Here is a 19,364-nt window from a genome sequence, read left to right as displayed (position 1 = left end):
TGCAGTGGCGAGCTTCATATAAGTCCATTATCCTACTACTCCGTTATCTCTTGCCAAGTCTCGGACCGCGTAATTGTCTTGGATCTCGCTAATGTCTCCGCCAACTTCCCTACTCTATCAGCCCTCCAGCACGAACACAGCAACCCAGCGCTTTCTAGATCGAATCAATGCAAACTATGGCCTCTCGTTGGCTTCTTATTCCGACCTCTATCAATGGTCTACTACGCATATAGACGAATTTTGGGGATCTGTTTGGGACGAGACGAAAATCTTGGGTCACAAGGGAAAGCTTGTAGTGGATAAGGATGCCAAACCGGCGGAGAACGTTCCTTGGTTCTCTGAGGCCCAACTGAACTGGGCGGAGAATATGCTGCAGCACCGATCAACAAGCAAGATCGCTCTTATACAAGCAAGTCAGTGTCACAGACCATTGCTCAGTCATGTTTATTCATTTCGGGCGTGATTTCTCTTTTTCCCCACAGCGGAACCAACCCCAGAAAACGCTAATCCTGAATTAAAGCGATGTTCCTATGCACAGCTGTACACCCTCGTAGCAGATCTTGTATCAGCATTGCTGCATCATGGTGTCAAAGCTGGGGATCGTATTGCTTCCTACTCTTCGAATTGCATTGTAAGTTTTTCCTCCGATAAATCACGGGCCTGGCTTACGAACTAATGGACACCTCGCGTTTAACAGGAGAATGTGGCTGCTTGCCTTGCCACAACGGCACTTGGCGCTATCTGGGTAAGCGCTGCCGCCGATTTTGGGGCTCAAGGTGTACTCGAACGGCAAGTGGTAATAACATGACCTACCTGCAATCTAAGGTCTACTTACAGGTTTGAACAAGTACAACCCAAAATCATCTTTGCTGTAGATGCGGTGGTGTATGAGTTGTATTTAACGACTGGTCTAGACTGCTCATGTTTCTTCTCGGTTTAGATACAACAGCAAAGTCCACAACCATATTCCCAAATTAAAGTCTCTTCTATCCGGATTGAATGAAGTAGTATCGACCAAGCCCAAGGTTGTTGTCGTTTACACCGGTCTAGAGGGTACCGACAAAGCAGAATGGGATGACACCTGGGTAGATTGGTCGGCTTTTGTTCGCCAAGGTCAGGGGGTGAAGCTTGGTCGCTCTGAAGACGGCGAGATAGATTGGTATCGCGGCTCTTTCAACGATCCTCTTTGGATTCTTTTCAGCTCAGGCACTACGGGTGAGTTTTCATGATTCTGGGAAATCGGAAGATTGGTCCTGACAAACTACAATCTAGGTCGCCCCAAGTAGGTAGCTTCATGCTACTATTGACACAGTGATATCCAATTTACTGATTCTCATTCGTAGGCCGATAGTCCACAGAGCGGGAGGGATGCTTCTGCAAGCTCGAAAAGAGCTTGCTATATGTGCCGACCTCCAGCCAGATGATGTTTTCTTTTATTACACCACAACGTATGCATACTCCAACTCGATTTTACTGGACTAATGTGATCTTGTCAGGGGTTGGATGATGTGGAACTTTCTCGTTGGTGGTTTAGCTTCGGGCTGCACCTTAGTATTGTACGGTAAGCTTCTTGATTCCACTCTATGAGACGCAATCTTATGTTGTATCAGATGGTAGCCCCTTGCGGGATCCCACATTCCTGTGGAATCTGGTAGACGAGTTAGGAATCACAATATATGGGACTAGTGCGAAGTACATCGATCATCTATCGGTAAGACAGCACTTACCTCGTTCTTAATACTTCAATCCCATCCGGCCTTGCAGAAAAAGTATAAACCACGCGAACACCATTCTCTCCAGACTTTACGACATATTTATTCCACAGGTTCTCCACTTGCACCCCAACTTTTCGATTGGGTATACGAAAATATCCACCCCAAAATCTTGCTGGGATCCATCACAGGTGACAATCAGTATTTAGTCATCCTTGAGCAATTGAGACTCACACTGCAAATGCAGGAGGAACGGATATATGCTCTCTTTTTGCAGGGATGTATCTTCAGATTTCTGCGAGAAGTGAAGGTTTCTTGACATTGGATTTGCAGGCATGAATAGCGCGTTGCCTGTCTATCGGGGGGAAATACAGTGTCGCATGCTGGGAATGGCAGTCGAAGCATTTAGTCCTGACGGAACTGTGAATGCCCCAGGTGTTGAAGGAGAGCTTGTCTGCGTCAAGCCCTTCCCTTGTATGCCAGTTGGGTTTTGGCCTTTGCCTGGTTTTGGGTCGGATGAAGCAGTACAGGCTGCTCAAAAGAGATTCCAAGATGCTTATTTTTCGGATTCCCAAGGTGTCTGGTGTAAGTTCTTTTATGAAGATCCCTCAAGCGTTGGCTCCAACAAATTTCAGATCATGGTGATCATGTTCTCATAACACAATCAAGGCAGGGAAATGCTGGCGGAGTGGTCATGCTGGGACGTTCTGATGGAGTGCTGTGTGTTCATCCATCCTTCTCCTGGAGTTATGTATCCTGCTCAACGTCCTATGTTATAGAAACCCTGGTGGGGTACGCTTCGGGTCGGCAGAGCTCTACGACGTGATTGATGTACACTTTGCGAACATCGTTGAAGACTGTATCGCAATTGGGCAGGGCATCGACAATGGTACTGATGAACGGGTCATCTTGTTTATCAAACTATCCAAGGACGAGGAGCTATCGCCCACTTTGATAGATGCTATTCGAGCTCAGATAAGACACAAGCGTACCCCCCGACATGTTCCTAGCAAGGTGAGCGAGCTCAGTTGCGGGTCGAATCACGCCTTGAAGTTTCGTCGTCAGTTCATACAAGTGCACGACATTCCTTACACTCTAAATGGTAAACGCGTCGAGGTCCTTGTAAAGAAGGTTTGTCATACTGCGAGTGTAAATTCAACTCACTGACGACTACAAAGATTATCAACGGTGCTCCTCTTTCGACCATCAACCCCGCCACGCTTCTTAATCCTGAATCCCTCGAAATATATGTTAAGATTGGGATTGAACTTCGTAGAGAAGTCTGTAAGGATTAAAAGACATAAGAAGTTGAACAACAAGAATCATTGTGCCCTGCATACATAGACCTACATAAATAATCATGGCTTCTCCGTGGGCCTGGGCCACGGCTGAGCTCGCCGCATAGTTGAAGATAGTTAAGCGCCTAACAAGGATCGATCATTTCAGGTAACGTAAGTGATGCCGCCTGCGGATGTAAAATTTCGTTCATGCCAATTGAAGTATTTGAGCTACCATCTCGGTGACCTTCAATTGCAAGTGCTTGAGGCTCAGCTTTTCCTTCTCCCTTCACGCGATACTTTCTGTACACTATCAACTTCAAGAAAGCACAGCGTGCTGATAGATTTACCATCGAAGCAAAAGCAACTGCCCTCTTGTTCATGTTTGCCTCGTGCACCACTTTCTGCATCGGTTCATCATGAGGTCCTCAGATATAAGGCGGAATGATTCCAAATCATCCACTCATCCTTTAAACTCCCCCCGGAGAAAATCCCGTATGCCTTCCTTGTTCAACAGTCTTCGTGGCGGAATTTATGGTATGTTCTATATTCATCGTCCTCGTCACCCTAAAGTAACGTCCTTCTGCAACTCAAAGTTGCTGCTATCCTGTTCACTGTGATTTGTCTGGCAATGGCTGGCCATTTTGAAGCAGTACTAGCGTCTTCGGACCTCAGTGAGTCCCTAATACTGATCTTGTCTTTCCGCTTCTTACTCGCAATTGTAGCTCGTTTCGTGCCGTTCGCACTGTTCGTTGGAAGTGCCAGCCTTTTGATTATTCTTCTTCTGCAAGTCACCCCCTGTTGCATCTTTTCATGCGGTCCTGATGTGAGAAAACAGATTGGGCTTTAGCTTCCTCTTTCGCGAGAGGAATCCAATTTCAACAAGACTTGAACTTGCATCCTTAGCTCTTGCGGGTATCTTTTGGCTAGGTGAGCAAGACTTCGCTCTCGTTCTTAAACTTTCTCATTGTCTGTTTAGCACTCGGGATTTATTTGGCCTCATCCGACTCTCAATCCGCGGACGTAGAATGTTTTGCTTCCGCTACGTCTACGCAAGTTTTAGACGACTCTTCTGCCAGTTGTGCGTGCATATTTTGTGTGCCTATTTCCACCTACTCACGTCCTCCCTAGTTCACACGGAGCAGTATCAGGCGATGTATCGTGTTCTCAACGCCTTTTCTCTGATCAACGCTACTCTCCGTAGGCCGTTCTCCTGAAATATATTGCGGTTAGATCGCTCATCCCATTTCAGTTCTCATTTTTGCGTTTGGCCTTTTTTTGCTTGCTCTCCGGAGACATCGCAAAGGCGACGAGCATATGTGGTATGGTCCGGTCACATCATGCGCCTGGTTCAACGAATACAGCAAACGAAGAGATCGTGTCAAGCGTTCGCAGAGTGGAATCCTGCCTGTCGAGACTGTCGTTCCCGTGTTCACCGAGAAACCTTCAAGAAGATCGACACGTCATAGAAGTCAATCTCGAGGGCACTCCCGTGGTCACCCTCAATCGCACCGTCATAGACGAGAGCCGACCACATACCCAGCGAGGGTTTACCAATCTCAAATGAATAGCAAGTATGTTCCCAAAGAGGAACCGCAATCATCTGGGTCATCTCTTCTTGCATCTACAACGGAGTCCTTTGACAACGGAACGATGAAGAATCCCAACAGACGGTGATACTCTATATAGATTTATGATTTCACGAATATTTGCTTTGGGCGTTGTATACATTGGTGTAGAATACTTAAGTATGAAATGTACGTGCTGGTTACGCGAAGAAAGATCAAGCTTCAAGTCAGACTATGGAGTAACGGAGACTCACTACCGTGCCGCTTGCCACTGGCCAGTGTCTACCCACTGCCCCCAAAAAACTCTATAACGTGATCAACACGTGTATCTTGAACAAAGTTTAAGTTCGGGAGAATCGGTTATTTCAGCATTTGGCTTCGCGACACCCTTTCTACTTCTTCTCGTCCACCTCTGTTTACCTCTGTTCACTCGACACGCTTCAAAAGACTATCACGAAATATGACCGTACGATTTGTGAACTATAGACTTGCTTTCTACAGTGAGCCATCAGATTTTAGGCTGCCAGGATCGGTGTACTGATCGTATAAAAAGTCTCCGTGTTTTTGCTCTCAGGTTCCTCATTGCAAAAATGATGCTCCTTCCTATCTAAAGATAACCATGTTGCATAGGCACAGTGCTGGGATTAGATGCCCATTTCGCTGCTGTATTCCTTCCACAACTTCATGGTATGTTTTTCCCCGAGTGAGTTCGGCCAAACGTGTACTGATTACATGACAGAGGCATTTACGATCTTCGCGCTTGTTATTCCCTCACTAACTATATTCGCCTTCTTGTTGACGTGCGCGTAATTTGGAGCTCTCACTCGCGTGTCTATTGATGAACATGGGTGAACAGACTGCAATGGTCCCAACCACGAATTGAGGCTATAGTCCTCTTTGTGTTATGGGCAATCTGGCTTTGTAGGTTCAATGTGTTCTTTTACTTTAATTTGTCTGATCCATCTGGATAGCAATGGCAGCGTGGGCTACGTCAGTTGCTGTCTAATCATCGCTCCCCTTCCTCTATTCATTATGATTACAGTGACATTATTGGCACCGTTCAGTGTGATGCCCTTTCTGGTCAGCGTACCCCAACTAAAAACGGATTCAGTAAGCTCCTACCTACACTTTCCCTTATTGGAGGTTCATATGTGCTCTTAGTGTCTGCTCAATCATATTGCTACGAAATGAAAGTGATTCAAGCGTTTTCATGGATGATCTTCGTTCTTTGCTCTTTTGCGTTTATCATTCTGCTTCAGCTTGTTACCCAAGCACAACGATTTGGACGGTATCTGATCTGGTATGAACCTATTCAAAACCTAGGCTGGTGCGTTGATTTTTAGGTTTTAAGAATGAAGTAGAGGGCTTACGTGATTTATACAAAGGTACGGTGAATGGCCTGGACTCTATAATACCACGACGCAGCCAATGGTTCAGTATCCTCAATACCAGTCTGCCGCCCCATATGGCTATCCTTTGCAAGCTGGTAGTGGAATCGCACAACAACCTGGCCACTCTATCATCATTCAACCAAGCGTGAACGGAGGACCCCCTACTGTGACCCAGGTTCCAATTTAATATATTCATGATCCTATGTCGATGTACACGCGATGGCTTCATCTAGTATTTATGTTTCTAACTGAAATACAACTTACCGTTACGGCCACATTTCTTCGGGTGTAAGCGTAAGTTTTTGGTGTACCGGAAACCTCTGCACATTTTCTTGATCGAATGCCTCGCGGTTTGGTCGTGTCGTTCGTTGCCTCATGTTCTAACATGATAACTAGATACAAATTCTGCATGTATCCTACACCTCTTTATTAGATATGCCGCTGTTCCAGGACCATCCTATCCGCTCTACGGTTTGCAGTGAGTTCACCAGTTTCTTCTAAAGCTGAAATTGTGCTTATTTGCGTTGATAGTTGCCGTTGCCGTTGCCCTAGGGCATATAGTAACGAAATTCTTGAATTCGCTCTGTGAGTGAAGCTCAGAAGGCGCAAATTCCTCACCTGCAACCGCAAAATAGATGCGTTTCATTTGACACAAACATCTGTGGCTATCCTTGGAATATCAGGAGTCATGCTCCTGTGAGTGCTCGGTGTGACTTCCACGGAACAAAAGACAAAAATATAACTATTTAAAGAATTGCCATGAACCACCAGCGCGGCGAAGGACATCACCATCCCATGACCCAGATGCAGGAAGAAATAGTTCTAATAGTAGGGTTCGGGCTTCTCTGGATCGGTAAGTTTACTTACCCCGGTAAACTCGAACCTTCATCGATGAACCGTTTCAACAGCGGTCAGCCTGGGATGGAAAGCGATCACTGGTCAAGGATTAGAAAATTCTGGGTTGGGTCGGACCGAAGCTCCGTCCAGAAGTGGTGGAGGCGAGAGATCATACTCTTGCTCGGACAGTGATATACTCTGTATCATTGAAGAATATTCGTATTATTGACTACATGTATACCTTGTAATTGAATGAGAACTCGGCCGATAGTTCTTCATTTCGTGAGTCGTCGGAAATGACCACAAGGAACAAGTCATTTCCTTATAAGGATCTCTTATTCTTGCTCACTTACCACCTCGTTGCTGTTTCCTCGGGCCCTCAGTACACTCTCAATATGATAAGTTTCATTGCTCTGTTTACCTTCTGCTTCAAACTAAAGAGTATTTGATATCTACGCTGGTCAGACGAAGCGCCGCATAGAAACAGATGTCATGAAATTGTATGAGTGATTTTCTCTAACCTGAGCCATTTATCTCACCTCAAGATCCAGGCTCATGTCCGACTACGATGTATCACTAGTAAACGATAGTATGCAGGAGTTCTATGTCCGATTTCATGGCCCGGAAGAAAGTGTGTAATTCTCTATATCTTAAGGAGCCTTCATCTTGACCCCAAGTCCGTTTAGCCCCCTTTACCAATGGAGTGTGGAAGATCCACGTTGAACTGCCCGACCAATACCCGTACAAATCGCCCAGTATCGGCTTCATGAACAAGATCTTTCATCCGAATATCGACGAACTGTACGGTTATTCATTCGTACAACGAAACCATTGATTCACGTTTTGCAACAGAAGCGGTTCCGTGTGCTTGGACGTCATAAATCAGACTTGGTCTCCAATGTTTGGTGAGTTCTCTATGCCTTGCTCAGTGCTATCTCTGAAGGTATCGGGGTAACAGATATGATCAATATATTCGAAGTCTTCCTACCTCAGCTTCTACGATACCCAAATCCTAACGACCCCCTGAATGGAGAAGCAGCTGCACTTCTAATGCGCCATCCAGACGAATACGAAGCCAAGGTGAAAGGTCAGTGGCAATTGTTATTTGTAGGTGATAAGCGGTAATTGAGCGGCATACAGAGTATGTACAACGATTTGCAACCAAGGAAGCTGCAGACGCAGCTACTGATGGCCAAGAGGAAGACGAGGACGAGGAAATGAGCGACATTGGGAGCATCAGCGACAGCGAGTGATTCATGATGCGCCTATAATTCACTGCTCATACTCCTGCATTTATGACCATCGCACATTCATATCTAATCATTAAACGTTGTATTATCCGATCTTCTGACTCTCATGGTATTCTTGGAGGGCTTGTTTTGATTATCCTGTGTAATCTAGTAGGTTTGGGTATTAACAATCCCACCTAACATTCAAACTTGTGGGCAAACATGACTATCACAGGGAACAAAAATTATACAAGGTGAACCCAAAGCTGTTTGGAAGGAGTTCGACCAATTGAAGAAAGCCCATACCAAATGGATACCACATTCACAGCTGGAATCGCGTCAGCTTACAAGCAACAACTCGGACGTCCAAGCAATGAAAGCACAAGAAACTCAGTCGGTGGCCATTGCTGTCGAGGTTTCTGGTACAGGTAGTGGTTGCACAAGCTCATCGACCTTTTTCTGTATTTCCGAGGCAGTCTGTTCACAAAACACATGAGGCTGAGGGAACCCTTACTATAGAAGGTCAAGTCTTACTTTCACGAGCGCGTCAATATGCGATTTCACACTGTCCAAGGTGTTTGTATTCGTCCGAGATTGCTTTAGTAATTCTTCCTTTGCCTGAAGCAGTTCACGTCTTTTGAGATCAAGGCTGGTGACACGAATATGAGAACAAAGACATGAACATGGAAATGATAACAAACCGTTGACGTTCTGCAAGTTCAAAACTGAGACGATTTAACATTAATTGGTGCTCATCCTCAAGGACCTCAGAAGTTCTAGCCGCTTCTGGAGCCGACTGTTGAAATTCCTCCATCGTGTAGAGCGGGATATCCTGATACACAGAGCTGCATGGACGTTAGGTGAGCCTGAATGATGGCATAAAAACACTACATACGCGAACTGGCGACATTTCTCAATTTCTCTCTCTAGGTGGCGCTTCTCATACAACAAATTCTGGAGCCCCAGGTGAGATTGGTCCATCTCGTGCCGAGCAGCAGTGGTTTCATCCTTTTTTGTCCTGGTAGCGGTGTTGGCAGCACGGTTCAGAGATTTGAGACATGAAACAAGCGCAGATGAACGTATGAGAAGTGATTGAGCATCGTGGCTCGCATATGCTGGCCCCGAGAGTTCTCTGAGGTTTTCAATAATCTGGTCGCCATCAGACTCCATGAAGATTACGTACGCGCAATTGTGGCCCGTCGGCCCGTGGCTAACCCGCTAAACAGGATCACTCAGCCATCACCTTTCGACGCGCAAGTCAGTATTGCTCTCACATTCCCCGTTTCCTCCCTTGCTATAACACAACCGTCTTCTCTGTGTTTTCATCATGGCTCGCCCACGCTCACTGTCTGGTACCATTCCTTCCATGGAGACTTCCCATGAGGAACTGAAAGAAAACACTATCATTATCGGTTAGTGTCTCATCATATTGGTGTTATCGCCCGCATCGTTGACAGCTTTCTGCAGTCCTAGGGGCATCTGGAGATCTTGCAAAGAAAAAGGTATCTCCACCCTTATCCAAATGATTTTCCACTGATTTATCGCCAGACTCTTCCAGCTCTCTTTGGTCTTTTCCGTCAAAGTTTTCTCCCCAGAGATGTGAAGATCGTTGGCTACGCCCGTACTAAGATGGATCATGCTGAGTTTCTTAAGCGTGGTACCTCGTACCTGAAGAATCCCAACGATGATCCTGAATTATCGAAGTCGATTGACGATTTCAAGTCGGTACTATCTTACGTCGCAGGAGACTACGAGGATGGTAGCGCATTCGATAATTTGAACCAGCATTTAGAAGAGATTGAATCTCACTACCAATCGAAAGAGTGCAATCGAATCTTCTACCTCGCCCTTCCTCCCAGCGTCTTCATCCCTGTTGCGAAGAACCTAAAGGAACATTGTTATGTTACCAAGGGAGGTATCAACCGTATCATCGTCGAAAAGCCTTTCGGGAAGGATACCGAATCTGCTCGCGAGCTGCTGGGCTCCTTGAAGAAGTACTGGACGGAAGATGAGACCTTCCGTATCGATCACTACCTCGGGAAAGAAATGGTTAAAAACCTCCTAGTCCTCCGATTTGCAAATGTGGCCATGAATGCGGCCTGGGATAAGAACTCTATCAGCAACGTACAGATTACTTTCAAGGAGCCGTTCGGTACAGAGGGACGAGGTGGGTACTTCGATGAATTTGGAATTATTCGCGACATTTTGCAGAACCGTAAGTAATGTCCTTGGTATCCCGTATCGCACACCCATATCGGCTTCCACAGACTTGCTACAAGTTCTAAGTGTTCTCGCAATGGAACGCCCTGTATCCTTCGCAGCAGAAGATATCCGGGACGAGAAGGTAACTACTCCGGTCTCCCACATATCGTAATGCCATCTTCTCACATCTGTAACAGGTTAAACTCCTTCGTGCTATTCCACCTATCGAAAGAGACGACGTCCTTCTCGGCCAATACGTTTCCGCCAACGGCAAACCCGGCTACCTTGATGATGATACGGTTCCTCGTAATTCTGTCTGTCCTACCTTCGCTGCTGCCACACTCTGGATTCACAACCCGAGATGGGAAGGTGTCCCATTTATTCTCAAGGCTGGAAAAGGTTTGCGTGCTTCTTCTTCGTCATGAGATATGATCTTATATTTTTCTTCGCATCGCAGCATTAAATGAAGCCAAAGTCGAAGTTCGTATCCAGTTCAAGGATGTCACGCAGGGCATCTTCAAAGACATTGCTCGGAACGAGCTTGTTATCCGTATCCAACCGTCCGAAGCAGTTTACCTGAAACTGAACGCAAAGACGCCCGGATTATACACTCGCGCCATGCCTACCGAAATGGATTTAACATACAAGAGGCGATTCGTTGATGCACAGATACCCGAAGCTTATGAAGCCCTCATTCTCGACGCTTTGAAGGGTGATCACTCCAATTTTGTTCGTCATGACGAGTTGGATGTTGCTTGGAAGGTCAGTAGCCTTCTGTTACTCTTCATGCTCAAATTAAATTGTTTGCAGATCTTCACCCCGATTCTCCACTGGATCGATGGGCTTGCTGGGCCACGACCCCGCCCGGTCACCTACCCTTACGGTTCTCGCGGACCTAAAGAGCTCGATCCGTTCGTCAGTAAATATGGATTCAAACGGGCAAGTGAGGGATACGTGTGGCCAGTGGTCAGCCTGGCGTCTTTGTAAAGTTGTAAATTAGAAAACACACCAAGAAAGAAGCACACAAGCTGGATCACAATGGGTTCATTTATGTAGACAGTGTTCCTTGTAAGATGTAATCATGTACAATTATAAAATGTGTTTCTTGGGATAAATGTAGACTCCCGTAGGCAGGACAAACATACTGGCAGGCGCTACTTGTAACGACCTCTTCAACCCCAAACTCTCAATGTCCCACGAAACGAATCCATTGCTAATACCTCTCCACGTCTCCTACATCCAAAATCTTGGAAAGGCACGTTTCCTGCAGTATATGAAGACAAATCCTTATGAAGGAGATCGCAGAACAAGAATGATTTAATATATCATCTCACCGCGCATCTACGCATGAACGCCATCTACTGGGGTCTTACTGCTCTTTGCACCATGAACCATCGCGAGGCGTTGGATCGAGATGAAATGATTGACTACGTTATGAGTTGCTGGGACGAAGAAACAGGTGGGTTAGTCCTAATGCCGTCCAATTGTTTCAATTGGTGGCCAATCCTGTATCACTGTCAGGCGGTTTTGGTGCTCATCCAGATCATGATGCACATATTTTATCAACGTTAAGTGCCATCCAAATACTCGTCACTCAGGACGCTATCGGAAGATTGGACATCGATCGCGTTGTGAAATGTACGCCGCTTTCAAATACCCGTTTCCTTCGTCGGACAGGCTGAACCTGGGGTACTTGCGTTAAGTTATCCTGTCACTTCAGCAACCATCGGGCGTATTTTCAGGCGATTCTTTTGATGAAATCGATACGCGGTTCTCATATATCGCCGTCAATGCGCTTTCGTTATTAGGACGTTTAGGGGATTTAGATGTTGAGAAGACGGTCAGCTATATCGCTCAATGCAGGAATTTCGACGGTGGATTCGGTAGCCGAATCGGAGCTGAGAGCCATGCTGGGCAGGGTGAGTCATGTCTCCTTTCCGCAAAGTGATCAATTGATAATGAATTATATGCTAGTTTTTGTGTGTTGCGCGGCTTTGACGATCCTTGACAGACTCGATGAAATCGACACGCCCACGCTTTCTTGGTGGTTGGCTGAAAGGCAGCTCCCTAACGGTGGCTTGAATGGAAGGCCAGAGAAATTAGAGGACGCAAGTATCTCCGATTGGCATTTTGGTTCTTATGACACTTATCGAGGTATTGTCAGGTTTGTTACAGCTTTTGGGTTCTAGCTTCACTATCCATGTTGAAAAAAGTGCATTACATCGACTCTGACAAGTTGATCTCTTTCATTCTGTCAGCGCAAGTAGGTTCTTCTAACGCACACTCGATTTCTCAGCACGATTAATCTCCCGCCGATCTAGGATCCCGAGGGTGGTGGTATTGCTGATAGGCCTGGTGATATGCCTGACGTTTTCCACACGCATTTCGGAATAGCAGGTACGTATTTGTGAACAACGCAGGCGGGTTGATCTGATTGCTGGGGGGTTAGGTCTGTCCTTGCTTGGATATCCTGGGTTAGTTGACATCGACCCAGTGTACTGTATGCCGGCTGCGCTGATCGAAACCCTGGGTTTGCGGAAAGGGTGGCAATCTCTAGAGCGAAGAATGAGATAGGATACAACTTATCGCAATTTACATGACCTTGTTTATCAAACCAGGACATCGTCGATATAAACCTGAGAGTCAAAGCGCACAATGATGATGCAGTTATGATACAGAGATTGGGTGTATGTATGTACAACAATTCAGTAATTCTACGGGTTTTGAATACAATTGTAAGAACCTACACAAAACAGATAAGTATAAGTAGAGTAAAGGAGTGAAAACAATCCGGGGAGAGATGTAATGCTTGGGTATAATATATGAATATAAGTTAGATGCAGGAAGGTAAAGAGAAAAAGGAAAAATAAAACTCAGTAATAGCGCGAGTAGGTAAGTTAGGGAAGTTAGGGAACCTACAGCCTCAGAAAAACACCGACGAAACAGCTGGGCGATGTGATGCGATATTGCAAGGCGTAGATCGAGTGACGTCAAGACTGACTAGGGAAGCGTGAAGTGTGAGACGGAGAGAATCGAAATTTCAGGGAAAGTCTGCGATATTTAGCGGAGAAATAAAAACTTGAGGCGAGACCAGCGTCCAGACAGATCAGTATAGATAATTAGGTAGGAAGATCCAGAATGCATATGAGGATAATTAATGGTGAATGTGGTCCAATGAGAAAAATAAAAGAGTAAAGGAAATTAAATTTTAAAAATGTGTGATGAGATGGACGAGAAAGTGGAGTTCCACTTGCAAAGCAAACTTGGTATGTGCAATTAGAGCACTATGCATCCACGTTCAAACCACCAATGCTGTCTCAGACCCTCGATCCACCAGACGCACATCTTCAGCCTCATCCGCACACTTCGAACGGGGAGCAGTTTTGCCTTTTCCCAATCATCTATCGGCAGCACCATTCCAACGTAGAAACTGAATGTTCCAGCGTCAAATGCAGGGTCCGATGGGTCTGAAGGAGGTGGAGGCCCATGTGTGTAGGAAAGACGTTGCACGACCCAGGGAGTAGTCGAAGTGTGCAACTGGGATAAAAACGAAGTGCAATGCTCTATAAGAAGTCTTGTGGAAAGAGGAAGAGGTGGTGGAGGTGGTGGAAAGACTACGGATGAGCTTTCGGATGAACTTTCAGATAATGAAGAGGTAGAGGCAATGCCGCTGTAAGTTGAACCAGAAGCTAAGAACTGCGAACTCGACGGACTATCAGCGGTTGAAGTTACTGACGACAATCTGGAAGTCAGACGCTGCAAGGTAGACGGGCGATGGACTTCCACAGGAGCGACGGGACTTTCAGATTCCTCGTTCTCTTCTTCATCCGGGATATCGTCAATTCTTTCAATCCGTGCGTTGACATATCCGTCCATAAGGCCTCGCTCCAGAATGCGAAATCGCCAGACGCCCCATGTTTCGACCATACTTCGACCATCAGGTAGCATTTGAACACTACGAATCTCCAACATGGTACCGTACTCAATTTGATCACTAGCGTTCAAGTTGGACGAGGATGCCGAAGACGAGGAAGCGGATGACGACATAATCATACCAAATGACGGCCAAGGGGAATCAAGGCATCGACGAAGCATGAGCCGATACTTGGGTTCAAAGAAGTGCAGAAGAATAGGCATGCCAGGGAATGAGAGGTGACATACAAAAATTGGGGTCTTGAGTCGAGCATTATGCTCTTCGGCTTCAATTGCAGTACGTCGGTCTTCGTATGCCGATGGGCAAGTTTGGAGAACTGAACAGCGAAAGAGTCAATAAGCATCTCGTGCCAAAAATAGATAGCAGTAAACATACTGATCCGTAACATAAGTTCGTTGGGAGGATGATTCTGAAAGTACGCAAACCCAGGCAATTGCTGCCTACAGATGGGACAAACTTCGCTGTGATCTAATGAGCGGTGGAGACAGCGCGAGCAAAAGGTCTTTATGTATCAATGTCAGAACAGGCTCGGATCGGGAACAGATGCAAGACTCACATGCTGGCACGGTGTTGTCACTGGAATGTACATCAGAGAAAGACAGATCTCACAAGTGAGCTCTGTCACCAGGTCCTTTTCAAAAGATTCCGATCTATTACGAGGACGTGTTCCCGAGGGGAGCACAGGTTCATTTTGAGGGAGAGTCCGCTGCCGAACAGATTCTGCACGAAGGTGGGCAAGCAGATCGTTTTCCTCCTCGTCGTCGTCGTTCTCGGTACGAGCCTTCTTATAAGGTCGTCTCCCAGCATAGTCGTCGTCGCCGTCGTCGTCATCATCATCGCGGTTTCTGACCCTGGATTCGCCAACTCCCGAATTAGACCGATCGGCAAGTTCAATGATCTTCTGAAGCGAAACATCGACCCTCCTCGTAGATTCGTATGATGTATCAGCGTGAAGGGTACAAGAGCGGTGGCTGCCGCATATAGTGTGCCCACAATGCAATGTAGAAGGATTAGAGAGATTATTCTTGCAAACTGGACAACGAAAGAGAGATCTGATAGAATGGGGGTCCATGGTGATGGTGGTACAAATGCATGAGAACGGTTGCGGGCGGCTATTAAAGCTGAGTTGAAGTCATATCTATATGGGTAATCATTGCGTTTGGTTATTTCCATCGCTATTTTTCTATGTTTCACCTTTAATCCGTTTTGGCATTGGAGTATTTAGCATCAAGAAACTGGTAAATTATGTGTTGTACCTTGAATTCGAGATACTATTACTACTGTACAACCCCCAGTGTAGTGGATAATAATTTCCAACGCCTTTACGTCTCCAGAGGTCAAGGGCTGTACATTGAGGTACATTGTCAATTTTAAATGATAACTTTATTTCCTTTCCATAGATTCAGCGTGTGGTATTTACAGCTTTGACATCTTGGCCGAAGCTTTCTCACCCGGTACATATACACACTGCCTCGTACACGCGCAAGTCTCTACAAACACTCACCCTTTCCCAAATTTCGTCCGCTTGGAACGATCAGCAATCTTGAAATGCCCATCTCTTAGTTCACGACAAAAGAAGTTGAAGTTGTCAAAGCGAATCTTGTCGTCATGGCTCTTTCACTACTCTTGCCAGTTGTGCTATCAAGGTGGAATGCGGCACAAGAAGGAATAGTATTGGAAGGCTATCAGATGTATGTAGTAGATAATTGGGTTCTGGACAGGAAGCAAGTGCCAATACTGGTCGTACACACTGGAGACGTTGCTCACAAGGTGCGCTTTTTGTATCGCTTTCTTTGTACGTATCTACAAATTCTTGTAGATTACAGTATCTGCCCTTTCTCCGCCATCTCAAACAGACTGGGATACTGTTATTGCTTGGCTCAAGCGTCATGCTAATGCGAAGCTGAAAGAAACAATGTATGGTACTTTACCGGTCACTTCGCTCGCCCAGTTCCGGTCGGACTTTACTATTGTGCAGATACCTGATGGAAATCTCGAGTCTGCTAAGCCGCAGCTCTATACGAACATCAATCTCCTGCGGATGGGCTGTAGTGGACGCTCGGGATTAACGCTCGAAGAACCCAGTGATACCACGAAAGATCGGTTCATCTCAACCTACTTCCTCCCATATAATCACCTTTTAGGAGCCGGGAAGGCCCCTTCGCTGTTCAATGACACAGTATTGGAACTTGTCAAGCTTGTTCAAGTGTCGTTACATATATTTGGCTATTACGAGACATCATCTTTCGATGGTCTACTCTGCGATTCTACAGTCGAAGGACTCCAACGCTGGGTCAAAGAGATTGGAGAATTAGTCGAAGGCCTCGACTCAATGGAAAGGATAGCCGATCCCAGCACTGTGGCTTCCTTGTTGAGTCTTGTATTAGCGGTCAGGAATAGGTTGGTCGGGCTCAGCGGAAGTACTAATGTGAGAGGCTCAGTTGCTATACATTCTCTTGGACTGATTCCCTTCTCTCTCTAGATTATTCCAAAAGATCCTTTTCTACATCCTGGTCTCTTCATTCGGGCCCTTGCCACATATGTTACTAACAGCAATGCCAACTCTCACTATTTCCACTCTACGATTCCTCCCCAAATAGTGTCTTTAGCGTCGTCCAAAGGTTCGAATGCATCATACTCTCCACGACAGAGCATCAGCCAATCAAGTGGAGGTTCGCCCCCAATTCCTACTTCGGCCATTCCAGCTTTCCTAAAGGATCAATTCGTCAACCTGGGACATGGGAGTAGCTTCTCCGATGAAGCTACCCACAGTAGCTATGGACGTTCCATACCTAGTGCAACCACGAATCATTCACATGCATCTTCGCCGCTAAATTCCGCTGTTCCTTCGACTCAGCTCGCAAGTGCACCGAACACGAGTCGATTACCTGGTGCAACCTTCAATATCGATACAAAAGGCGGTATGTCCACCCCAACTTTGGCTCTGACCCTTCCTTCGCCGAAGACTGGTTTCCATTCATCTGCGATTTCATTAGCAAACTCTGCATCAAATGAACTACATATCGTTGATCAAGCAGGGGGTCTTACCCCCGCTTTCTCAGCTGCAGATAGTCCTTCCACCAACAAACTTCATGCTGATGGAGTTTTTCTATCACGTTCTCTGATTGAATTTGTCTTCAACGCATACGACGCCAAACTGCTCAAATCGAGTCCTGAAGTGCGGAGGGCTGTGCGTAAGGAGCAAAAAGCTAACAGGTATAGGAAGAAGGATTCCGTATCGTATGCGCGTGAAGACGATGGAACAGGAAAGGATGGATTATCTTCAATTGCTGGTCTACCCAGCGTGGCATCGCATTCTCACCTCCTTTCAGGAAGCTCCCTTCCTCTCGCATCTGGCTTCAAGACAGGACTTGCCAGTGGTTTGACAGGAACATTGGCTAGCACGCTCACTGGAGGAAGCATGAATTCCGGCGCTGCTAGTGTTTTGATGCCCATGTCAGATTTGGAGGAATTCATTGAAGTTATTCTTGGGGAGATCAGTTATAGACGAAATAGGGAAGAGAAGAGAGAGAAGAGGGAAAGGAAGGAAAGAATCAAGATAAGAATAAAGGAGGAGAAGGAGGAGCAGAAGGAACGCGAGCGTGAACGAGAACGAGATAAGAAAGGCGCTGATAATCTTTCATCATCCTCTTCATCGGATGGACTGGTTGACTTTTCCAGGGCGGCCAAGAAAGTTAAGGCCAAAGTGAAAGGACGATCTGTTGATAAGGGAGACGAAAGAGATTCGGAGGAGGCAAAGGATGTTGTCAAAGAACATAAAAGGCGAAAGGACAAGGATAATGTGGGTGGAGTTGGCGGGTTGGTGTTAGGTCTCTGGACAGGGAGAGTCAATCTGGTCATCAAACTACGAGAAAAAACTGAAGAACGAGAGCGCGAACGGGAGAGGAGTATCCAGTTTTCTGATGCACGCCAAGTGGCGGAACGAGATGGTGTACTTTCGGATGGTGTTACTTCGTGGCAAAGTAATCCCAAGAATACCTCTAAAGATTTCCATAATCGACCGTCACTTTGGAGTGACGGAGATGCCGACACTCACGCTTATTCTTACGATGATAGAAAGAGAATCTCACTTCCTGCACGCGATGGAACTTCCCCAACATTTGCACGGAGGTCCAGTGTATCTGGCACGGGATCCAGAGGCAGATATGGTTCGGTTCAGAACGTCTTAACGCCCGAAAAGTCAGATGGGCGTAGTACTGAGGAAGAAGGACCTGGTTTGCTTGGTTCGGAAACTTTAGGTGCCTTATGGGCCAAAAGTGGGTCCAAAGTGAAAGATAAATTGGAGAGCTGGGCCGGGTGAGTTTTACATACGAAGGTTGCTTTCTCACTGACCTCTACCCTCCAGATTGTCCAAGGTTGATAGCAAATTGACCAAAACACGGACCAAACATCACACTGTCCATGCTACACTGATGCCCCACGCAGAATCCAACGTCGTAAGTCTCTCTCCAACACCCTCTCCTCCGGGTTCTCCCTCCATTCCTCATTTCATTACACGAGAACCTCCGTCACCAACCCAGCCCTTCCACGTCCCTTCCGTGCCTTCTTCTGCTGCTGCAAAGAAATCCTCGGGAGGGAAACTTTCAATACCATCCTTCGGGAGTCTCGGTCCCCACCAATCCCAAATACATCTCCATTCACGTTCACATTCTCCAGTGTACGGTGATGACGATGACGATCTCTTGAGTAGCGGCCAAGTATCTCCAATCGGATACGGGTCTGGCTATGGACTTGGATTTGAATCTGGCACTGATGATCCAAGGACGCCCAGAGGATGGCCGGCAGATTATCTTAACAACAGGTTAGTGAGGCTGGGATCATCATTCCCCAATGTCCCTTCAAAACGAGGTAGCGAAGCTAGCGCCCAAACTCAGTCTTCAACCTCTAGCAAATTTCAGGATATGAGCCCAAAAAAGGAGCAAGATATTGCTTACCGCTCTTTGGGAAAGGGGCATCCAACTCAGCGGACTTGGGCGGGAAATCGTGTTCCACACGCCAGCCGAGTATCGAGTTGGTCAGACCCAATCAGTGCGAGAGATGTAATGCAAGGCATCGGCGATCGTACACGCCAAAGTAGTGAAATCGACGAAGGTCTGGAAAGTGAAGATCGCTTGAGCAAAGATGAAGAACTAGAAAGAGAAAAGACCATTTTCGTAGACTATAATCAGCGTCATAGGCGTTCTTCAACTGTCA

General features: G+C 46.4%; 12 protein-coding genes across 12 annotated transcripts; 10 read left to right on the top strand and 2 right to left on the bottom strand.

Moving 5' to 3' along the window:
• Positions 1 to 91: 91 nt before the first annotated feature.
• Positions 92 to 3,007, top strand: C8R40DRAFT_1158458 (uncharacterized protein; the record flags this gene model as incomplete). The annotated part of the gene is made up of 15 exons (XM_046229740.1): positions 92 to 413; positions 483 to 631; positions 698 to 789; positions 838 to 885; positions 941 to 1,219; positions 1,344 to 1,448; positions 1,497 to 1,561; positions 1,611 to 1,711; positions 1,765 to 1,903; positions 1,960 to 1,993; positions 2,056 to 2,297; positions 2,348 to 2,432; positions 2,492 to 2,726; positions 2,778 to 2,843; positions 2,891 to 3,007. 15 exons carry the CDS (start codon positions 92 to 94, stop codon positions 3,005 to 3,007), a joined length of 2,079 nt encoding a protein of 692 aa, XP_046090939.1.
• A 479-nt stretch (positions 3,008 to 3,486) lies between these two features.
• C8R40DRAFT_1035519 (uncharacterized protein) lies at positions 3,487 to 4,666 on the top strand (the record flags this gene model as incomplete). The annotated part of the gene is made up of 7 exons (XM_046223511.1): positions 3,487 to 3,526; positions 3,586 to 3,663; positions 3,715 to 3,815; positions 3,856 to 3,919; positions 3,969 to 4,070; positions 4,121 to 4,189; positions 4,242 to 4,666. 7 exons carry the CDS (start codon positions 3,487 to 3,489, stop codon positions 4,664 to 4,666), a joined length of 879 nt encoding a protein of 292 aa, XP_046090938.1.
• A 218-nt stretch (positions 4,667 to 4,884) lies between these two features.
• Positions 4,885 to 6,227, top strand: C8R40DRAFT_1083418 (uncharacterized protein). The gene is made up of 9 exons (XM_046227248.1): positions 4,885 to 5,057; positions 5,111 to 5,131; positions 5,188 to 5,244; positions 5,297 to 5,357; positions 5,414 to 5,478; positions 5,529 to 5,547; positions 5,600 to 5,667; positions 5,719 to 5,884; positions 5,943 to 6,227. Exons 1-9 carry the CDS (start codon positions 5,018 to 5,020, stop codon positions 6,133 to 6,135), a joined length of 690 nt encoding a protein of 229 aa, XP_046090937.1. The 5' UTR covers positions 4,885 to 5,017; the 3' UTR covers positions 6,136 to 6,227.
• C8R40DRAFT_1083411 (uncharacterized protein) lies at positions 6,228 to 7,356 on the top strand. Its single transcript, XM_046227247.1, has 8 exons — positions 6,228 to 6,426; positions 6,480 to 6,533; positions 6,584 to 6,644; positions 6,701 to 6,801; positions 6,857 to 7,067; positions 7,169 to 7,183; positions 7,242 to 7,285; positions 7,337 to 7,356. Exons 1-5 carry the CDS (start codon positions 6,384 to 6,386, stop codon positions 7,012 to 7,014), a joined length of 417 nt encoding a protein of 138 aa, XP_046090936.1. The 5' UTR covers positions 6,228 to 6,383; the 3' UTR covers positions 7,015 to 7,067; positions 7,169 to 7,183; positions 7,242 to 7,285; positions 7,337 to 7,356.
• C8R40DRAFT_1140598 (ubiquitin-conjugating enzyme/RWD-like protein) lies at positions 7,063 to 8,189 on the top strand. Its single transcript, XM_046229475.1, has 7 exons — positions 7,063 to 7,183; positions 7,242 to 7,285; positions 7,337 to 7,416; positions 7,472 to 7,586; positions 7,638 to 7,690; positions 7,744 to 7,872; positions 7,926 to 8,189. Exons 1-7 carry the CDS (start codon positions 7,082 to 7,084, stop codon positions 8,036 to 8,038), a joined length of 636 nt encoding a protein of 211 aa, XP_046090935.1. The 5' UTR covers positions 7,063 to 7,081; the 3' UTR covers positions 8,039 to 8,189.
• A 215-nt stretch (positions 8,190 to 8,404) lies between these two features.
• Positions 8,405 to 9,184, bottom strand: C8R40DRAFT_1035684 (Fms-interacting protein-domain-containing protein; the record flags this gene model as incomplete). Its single annotated transcript, XM_046223522.1, has 4 exons — positions 8,405 to 8,491; positions 8,549 to 8,663; positions 8,716 to 8,859; positions 8,910 to 9,184. The coding sequence occupies 4 exons, from the start codon at positions 9,182 to 9,184 to the stop codon at positions 8,405 to 8,407; spliced, it is 621 nt and encodes a 206-aa protein (XP_046090934.1).
• Positions 9,185 to 9,341: 157 nt separating this feature from the next.
• Positions 9,342 to 11,203, top strand: C8R40DRAFT_1035212 (glucose-6-phosphate 1-dehydrogenase; the record flags this gene model as incomplete). The annotated part of the gene is made up of 7 exons (XM_046223482.1): positions 9,342 to 9,426; positions 9,482 to 9,516; positions 9,563 to 10,229; positions 10,282 to 10,358; positions 10,414 to 10,615; positions 10,674 to 10,978; positions 11,027 to 11,203. The coding sequence occupies 7 exons, from the start codon at positions 9,342 to 9,344 to the stop codon at positions 11,201 to 11,203; spliced, it is 1,548 nt and encodes a 515-aa protein (XP_046090933.1).
• Positions 11,204 to 11,320: 117 nt separating this feature from the next.
• C8R40DRAFT_1270464 (rab geranylgeranyltransferase) lies at positions 11,321 to 12,949 on the top strand. Its single transcript, XM_046234038.1, has 8 exons — positions 11,321 to 11,471; positions 11,522 to 11,675; positions 11,738 to 11,854; positions 11,920 to 12,135; positions 12,191 to 12,324; positions 12,381 to 12,479; positions 12,538 to 12,613; positions 12,666 to 12,949. Exons 1-8 carry the CDS (start codon positions 11,406 to 11,408, stop codon positions 12,788 to 12,790), a joined length of 987 nt encoding a protein of 328 aa, XP_046090932.1. The 5' UTR covers positions 11,321 to 11,405; the 3' UTR covers positions 12,791 to 12,949.
• A 543-nt stretch (positions 12,950 to 13,492) lies between these two features.
• On the bottom strand, positions 13,493 to 15,258 carry C8R40DRAFT_1244791 (PUA-like domain-containing protein; the record flags this gene model as incomplete). Its single annotated transcript, XM_046233611.1, has 4 exons — positions 14,707 to 15,258; positions 14,526 to 14,652; positions 14,244 to 14,466; positions 13,493 to 14,210 (listed from the first exon to the last, which is right to left on the bottom strand). Exons 1-4 carry the CDS (start codon positions 15,220 to 15,222, stop codon positions 13,493 to 13,495), a joined length of 1,584 nt encoding a protein of 527 aa, XP_046090931.1. The 5' UTR covers positions 15,223 to 15,258.
• Positions 15,259 to 15,500: 242 nt separating this feature from the next.
• C8R40DRAFT_1083404 (uncharacterized protein) lies at positions 15,501 to 16,104 on the top strand. The gene has a single exon (XM_046227246.1). It carries the CDS (start codon positions 15,759 to 15,761, stop codon positions 16,044 to 16,046), a length of 288 nt encoding a protein of 95 aa, XP_046090930.1. The 5' UTR covers positions 15,501 to 15,758; the 3' UTR covers positions 16,047 to 16,104.
• C8R40DRAFT_1034463 (uncharacterized protein) lies at positions 16,048 to 16,632 on the top strand (the record flags this gene model as incomplete). Its single annotated transcript, XM_046223432.1, has 1 exon — positions 16,048 to 16,632. A coding segment is annotated over one exon (585 nt), but the record flags the coding sequence as incomplete, so codon positions are not given.
• Positions 16,633 to 16,852: 220 nt separating this feature from the next.
• Positions 16,853 to 18,933, top strand: C8R40DRAFT_447781 (uncharacterized protein). Its single transcript, XM_046235090.1, has one exon. The coding sequence runs from the start codon at positions 17,074 to 17,076 to the stop codon at positions 18,469 to 18,471; it is 1,398 nt and encodes a 465-aa protein (XP_046090928.1). The 5' UTR covers positions 16,853 to 17,073; the 3' UTR covers positions 18,472 to 18,933.
• The last annotated feature ends 431 nt before the right edge of the window (positions 18,934 to 19,364 follow it).

This window comes from Lentinula edodes (assembly GCF_021015755.1).
Source record: "Lentinula edodes strain Le(Bin) 0899 ss11 chromosome Unknown C8R40scaffold_3, whole genome shotgun sequence".
Taxonomy (NCBI): Eukaryota; Fungi; Basidiomycota; class Agaricomycetes; order Agaricales; family Omphalotaceae; genus Lentinula; species Lentinula edodes.
The sequence above is the reverse complement of the archived record's forward strand: the minus strand, read 5'-3'. Positions and strand labels throughout refer to the sequence as shown.

Bases quoted from the DNA above. Each gene is read 5' to 3' on its own strand.
- C8R40DRAFT_1083411 (XM_046227247.1), top strand. From the start codon at position 6,384: ATGCCGCTGTTCCAGGACCATCCTATCCGCTCTACGGTTTGCA. The intron at 6,534-6,583 runs GTGAGTGAAGCT...ACCGCAAAATAG, and splicing joins GAAATTCTTGAATTCGCTCT to ATGCGTTTCATTTGACACAA. The intron at 6,645-6,700 runs GTGAGTGCTCGG...AACTATTTAAAG, and splicing joins ATATCAGGAGTCATGCTCCT to AATTGCCATGAACCACCAGC.
- C8R40DRAFT_1140598 (XM_046229475.1), top strand. From the start codon at position 7,082: ATGACCACAAGGAACAAGTCATTTCCTTATAAGGATCTCTTATTCTTG. The intron at 7,184-7,241 runs ATAAGTTTCATT...TTTGATATCTAC, and splicing joins CTCAGTACACTCTCAATATG to GCTGGTCAGACGAAGCGCCG. The intron at 7,873-7,925 runs GTCAGTGGCAAT...AGCGGCATACAG, and splicing joins ATACGAAGCCAAGGTGAAAG to AGTATGTACAACGATTTGCA.
- C8R40DRAFT_447781 (XM_046235090.1), top strand. From the start codon at position 17,074: ATGTCCACCCCAACTTTGGCTCTGACCCTTCCTTCGCCGAAGACTGGT.
- C8R40DRAFT_1083418 (XM_046227248.1), top strand. From the start codon at position 5,018: ATGACCGTACGATTTGTGAACTATAGACTTGCTTTCTACA. The intron at 5,132-5,187 runs GTTCCTCATTGC...CATGTTGCATAG, and splicing joins CTCCGTGTTTTTGCTCTCAG to GCACAGTGCTGGGATTAGAT. The intron at 5,245-5,296 runs GTATGTTTTTCC...ATTACATGACAG, and splicing joins ATTCCTTCCACAACTTCATG to AGGCATTTACGATCTTCGCG.
- C8R40DRAFT_1270464 (XM_046234038.1), top strand. From the start codon at position 11,406: ATGTCCCACGAAACGAATCCATTGCTAATACCTCTCCACGTCTCCTAC. The intron at 12,325-12,380 runs GCAAGTATCTCC...AGGTATTGTCAG, and splicing joins GGCCAGAGAAATTAGAGGAC to GTTTGTTACAGCTTTTGGGT. The intron at 12,480-12,537 runs GTAGGTTCTTCT...CCGCCGATCTAG, and splicing joins CTTTCATTCTGTCAGCGCAA to GATCCCGAGGGTGGTGGTAT.
- C8R40DRAFT_1083404 (XM_046227246.1), top strand. From the start codon at position 15,759: ATGGCTCTTTCACTACTCTTGCCAGTTGTGCTATCAAGGTGGAATGCG.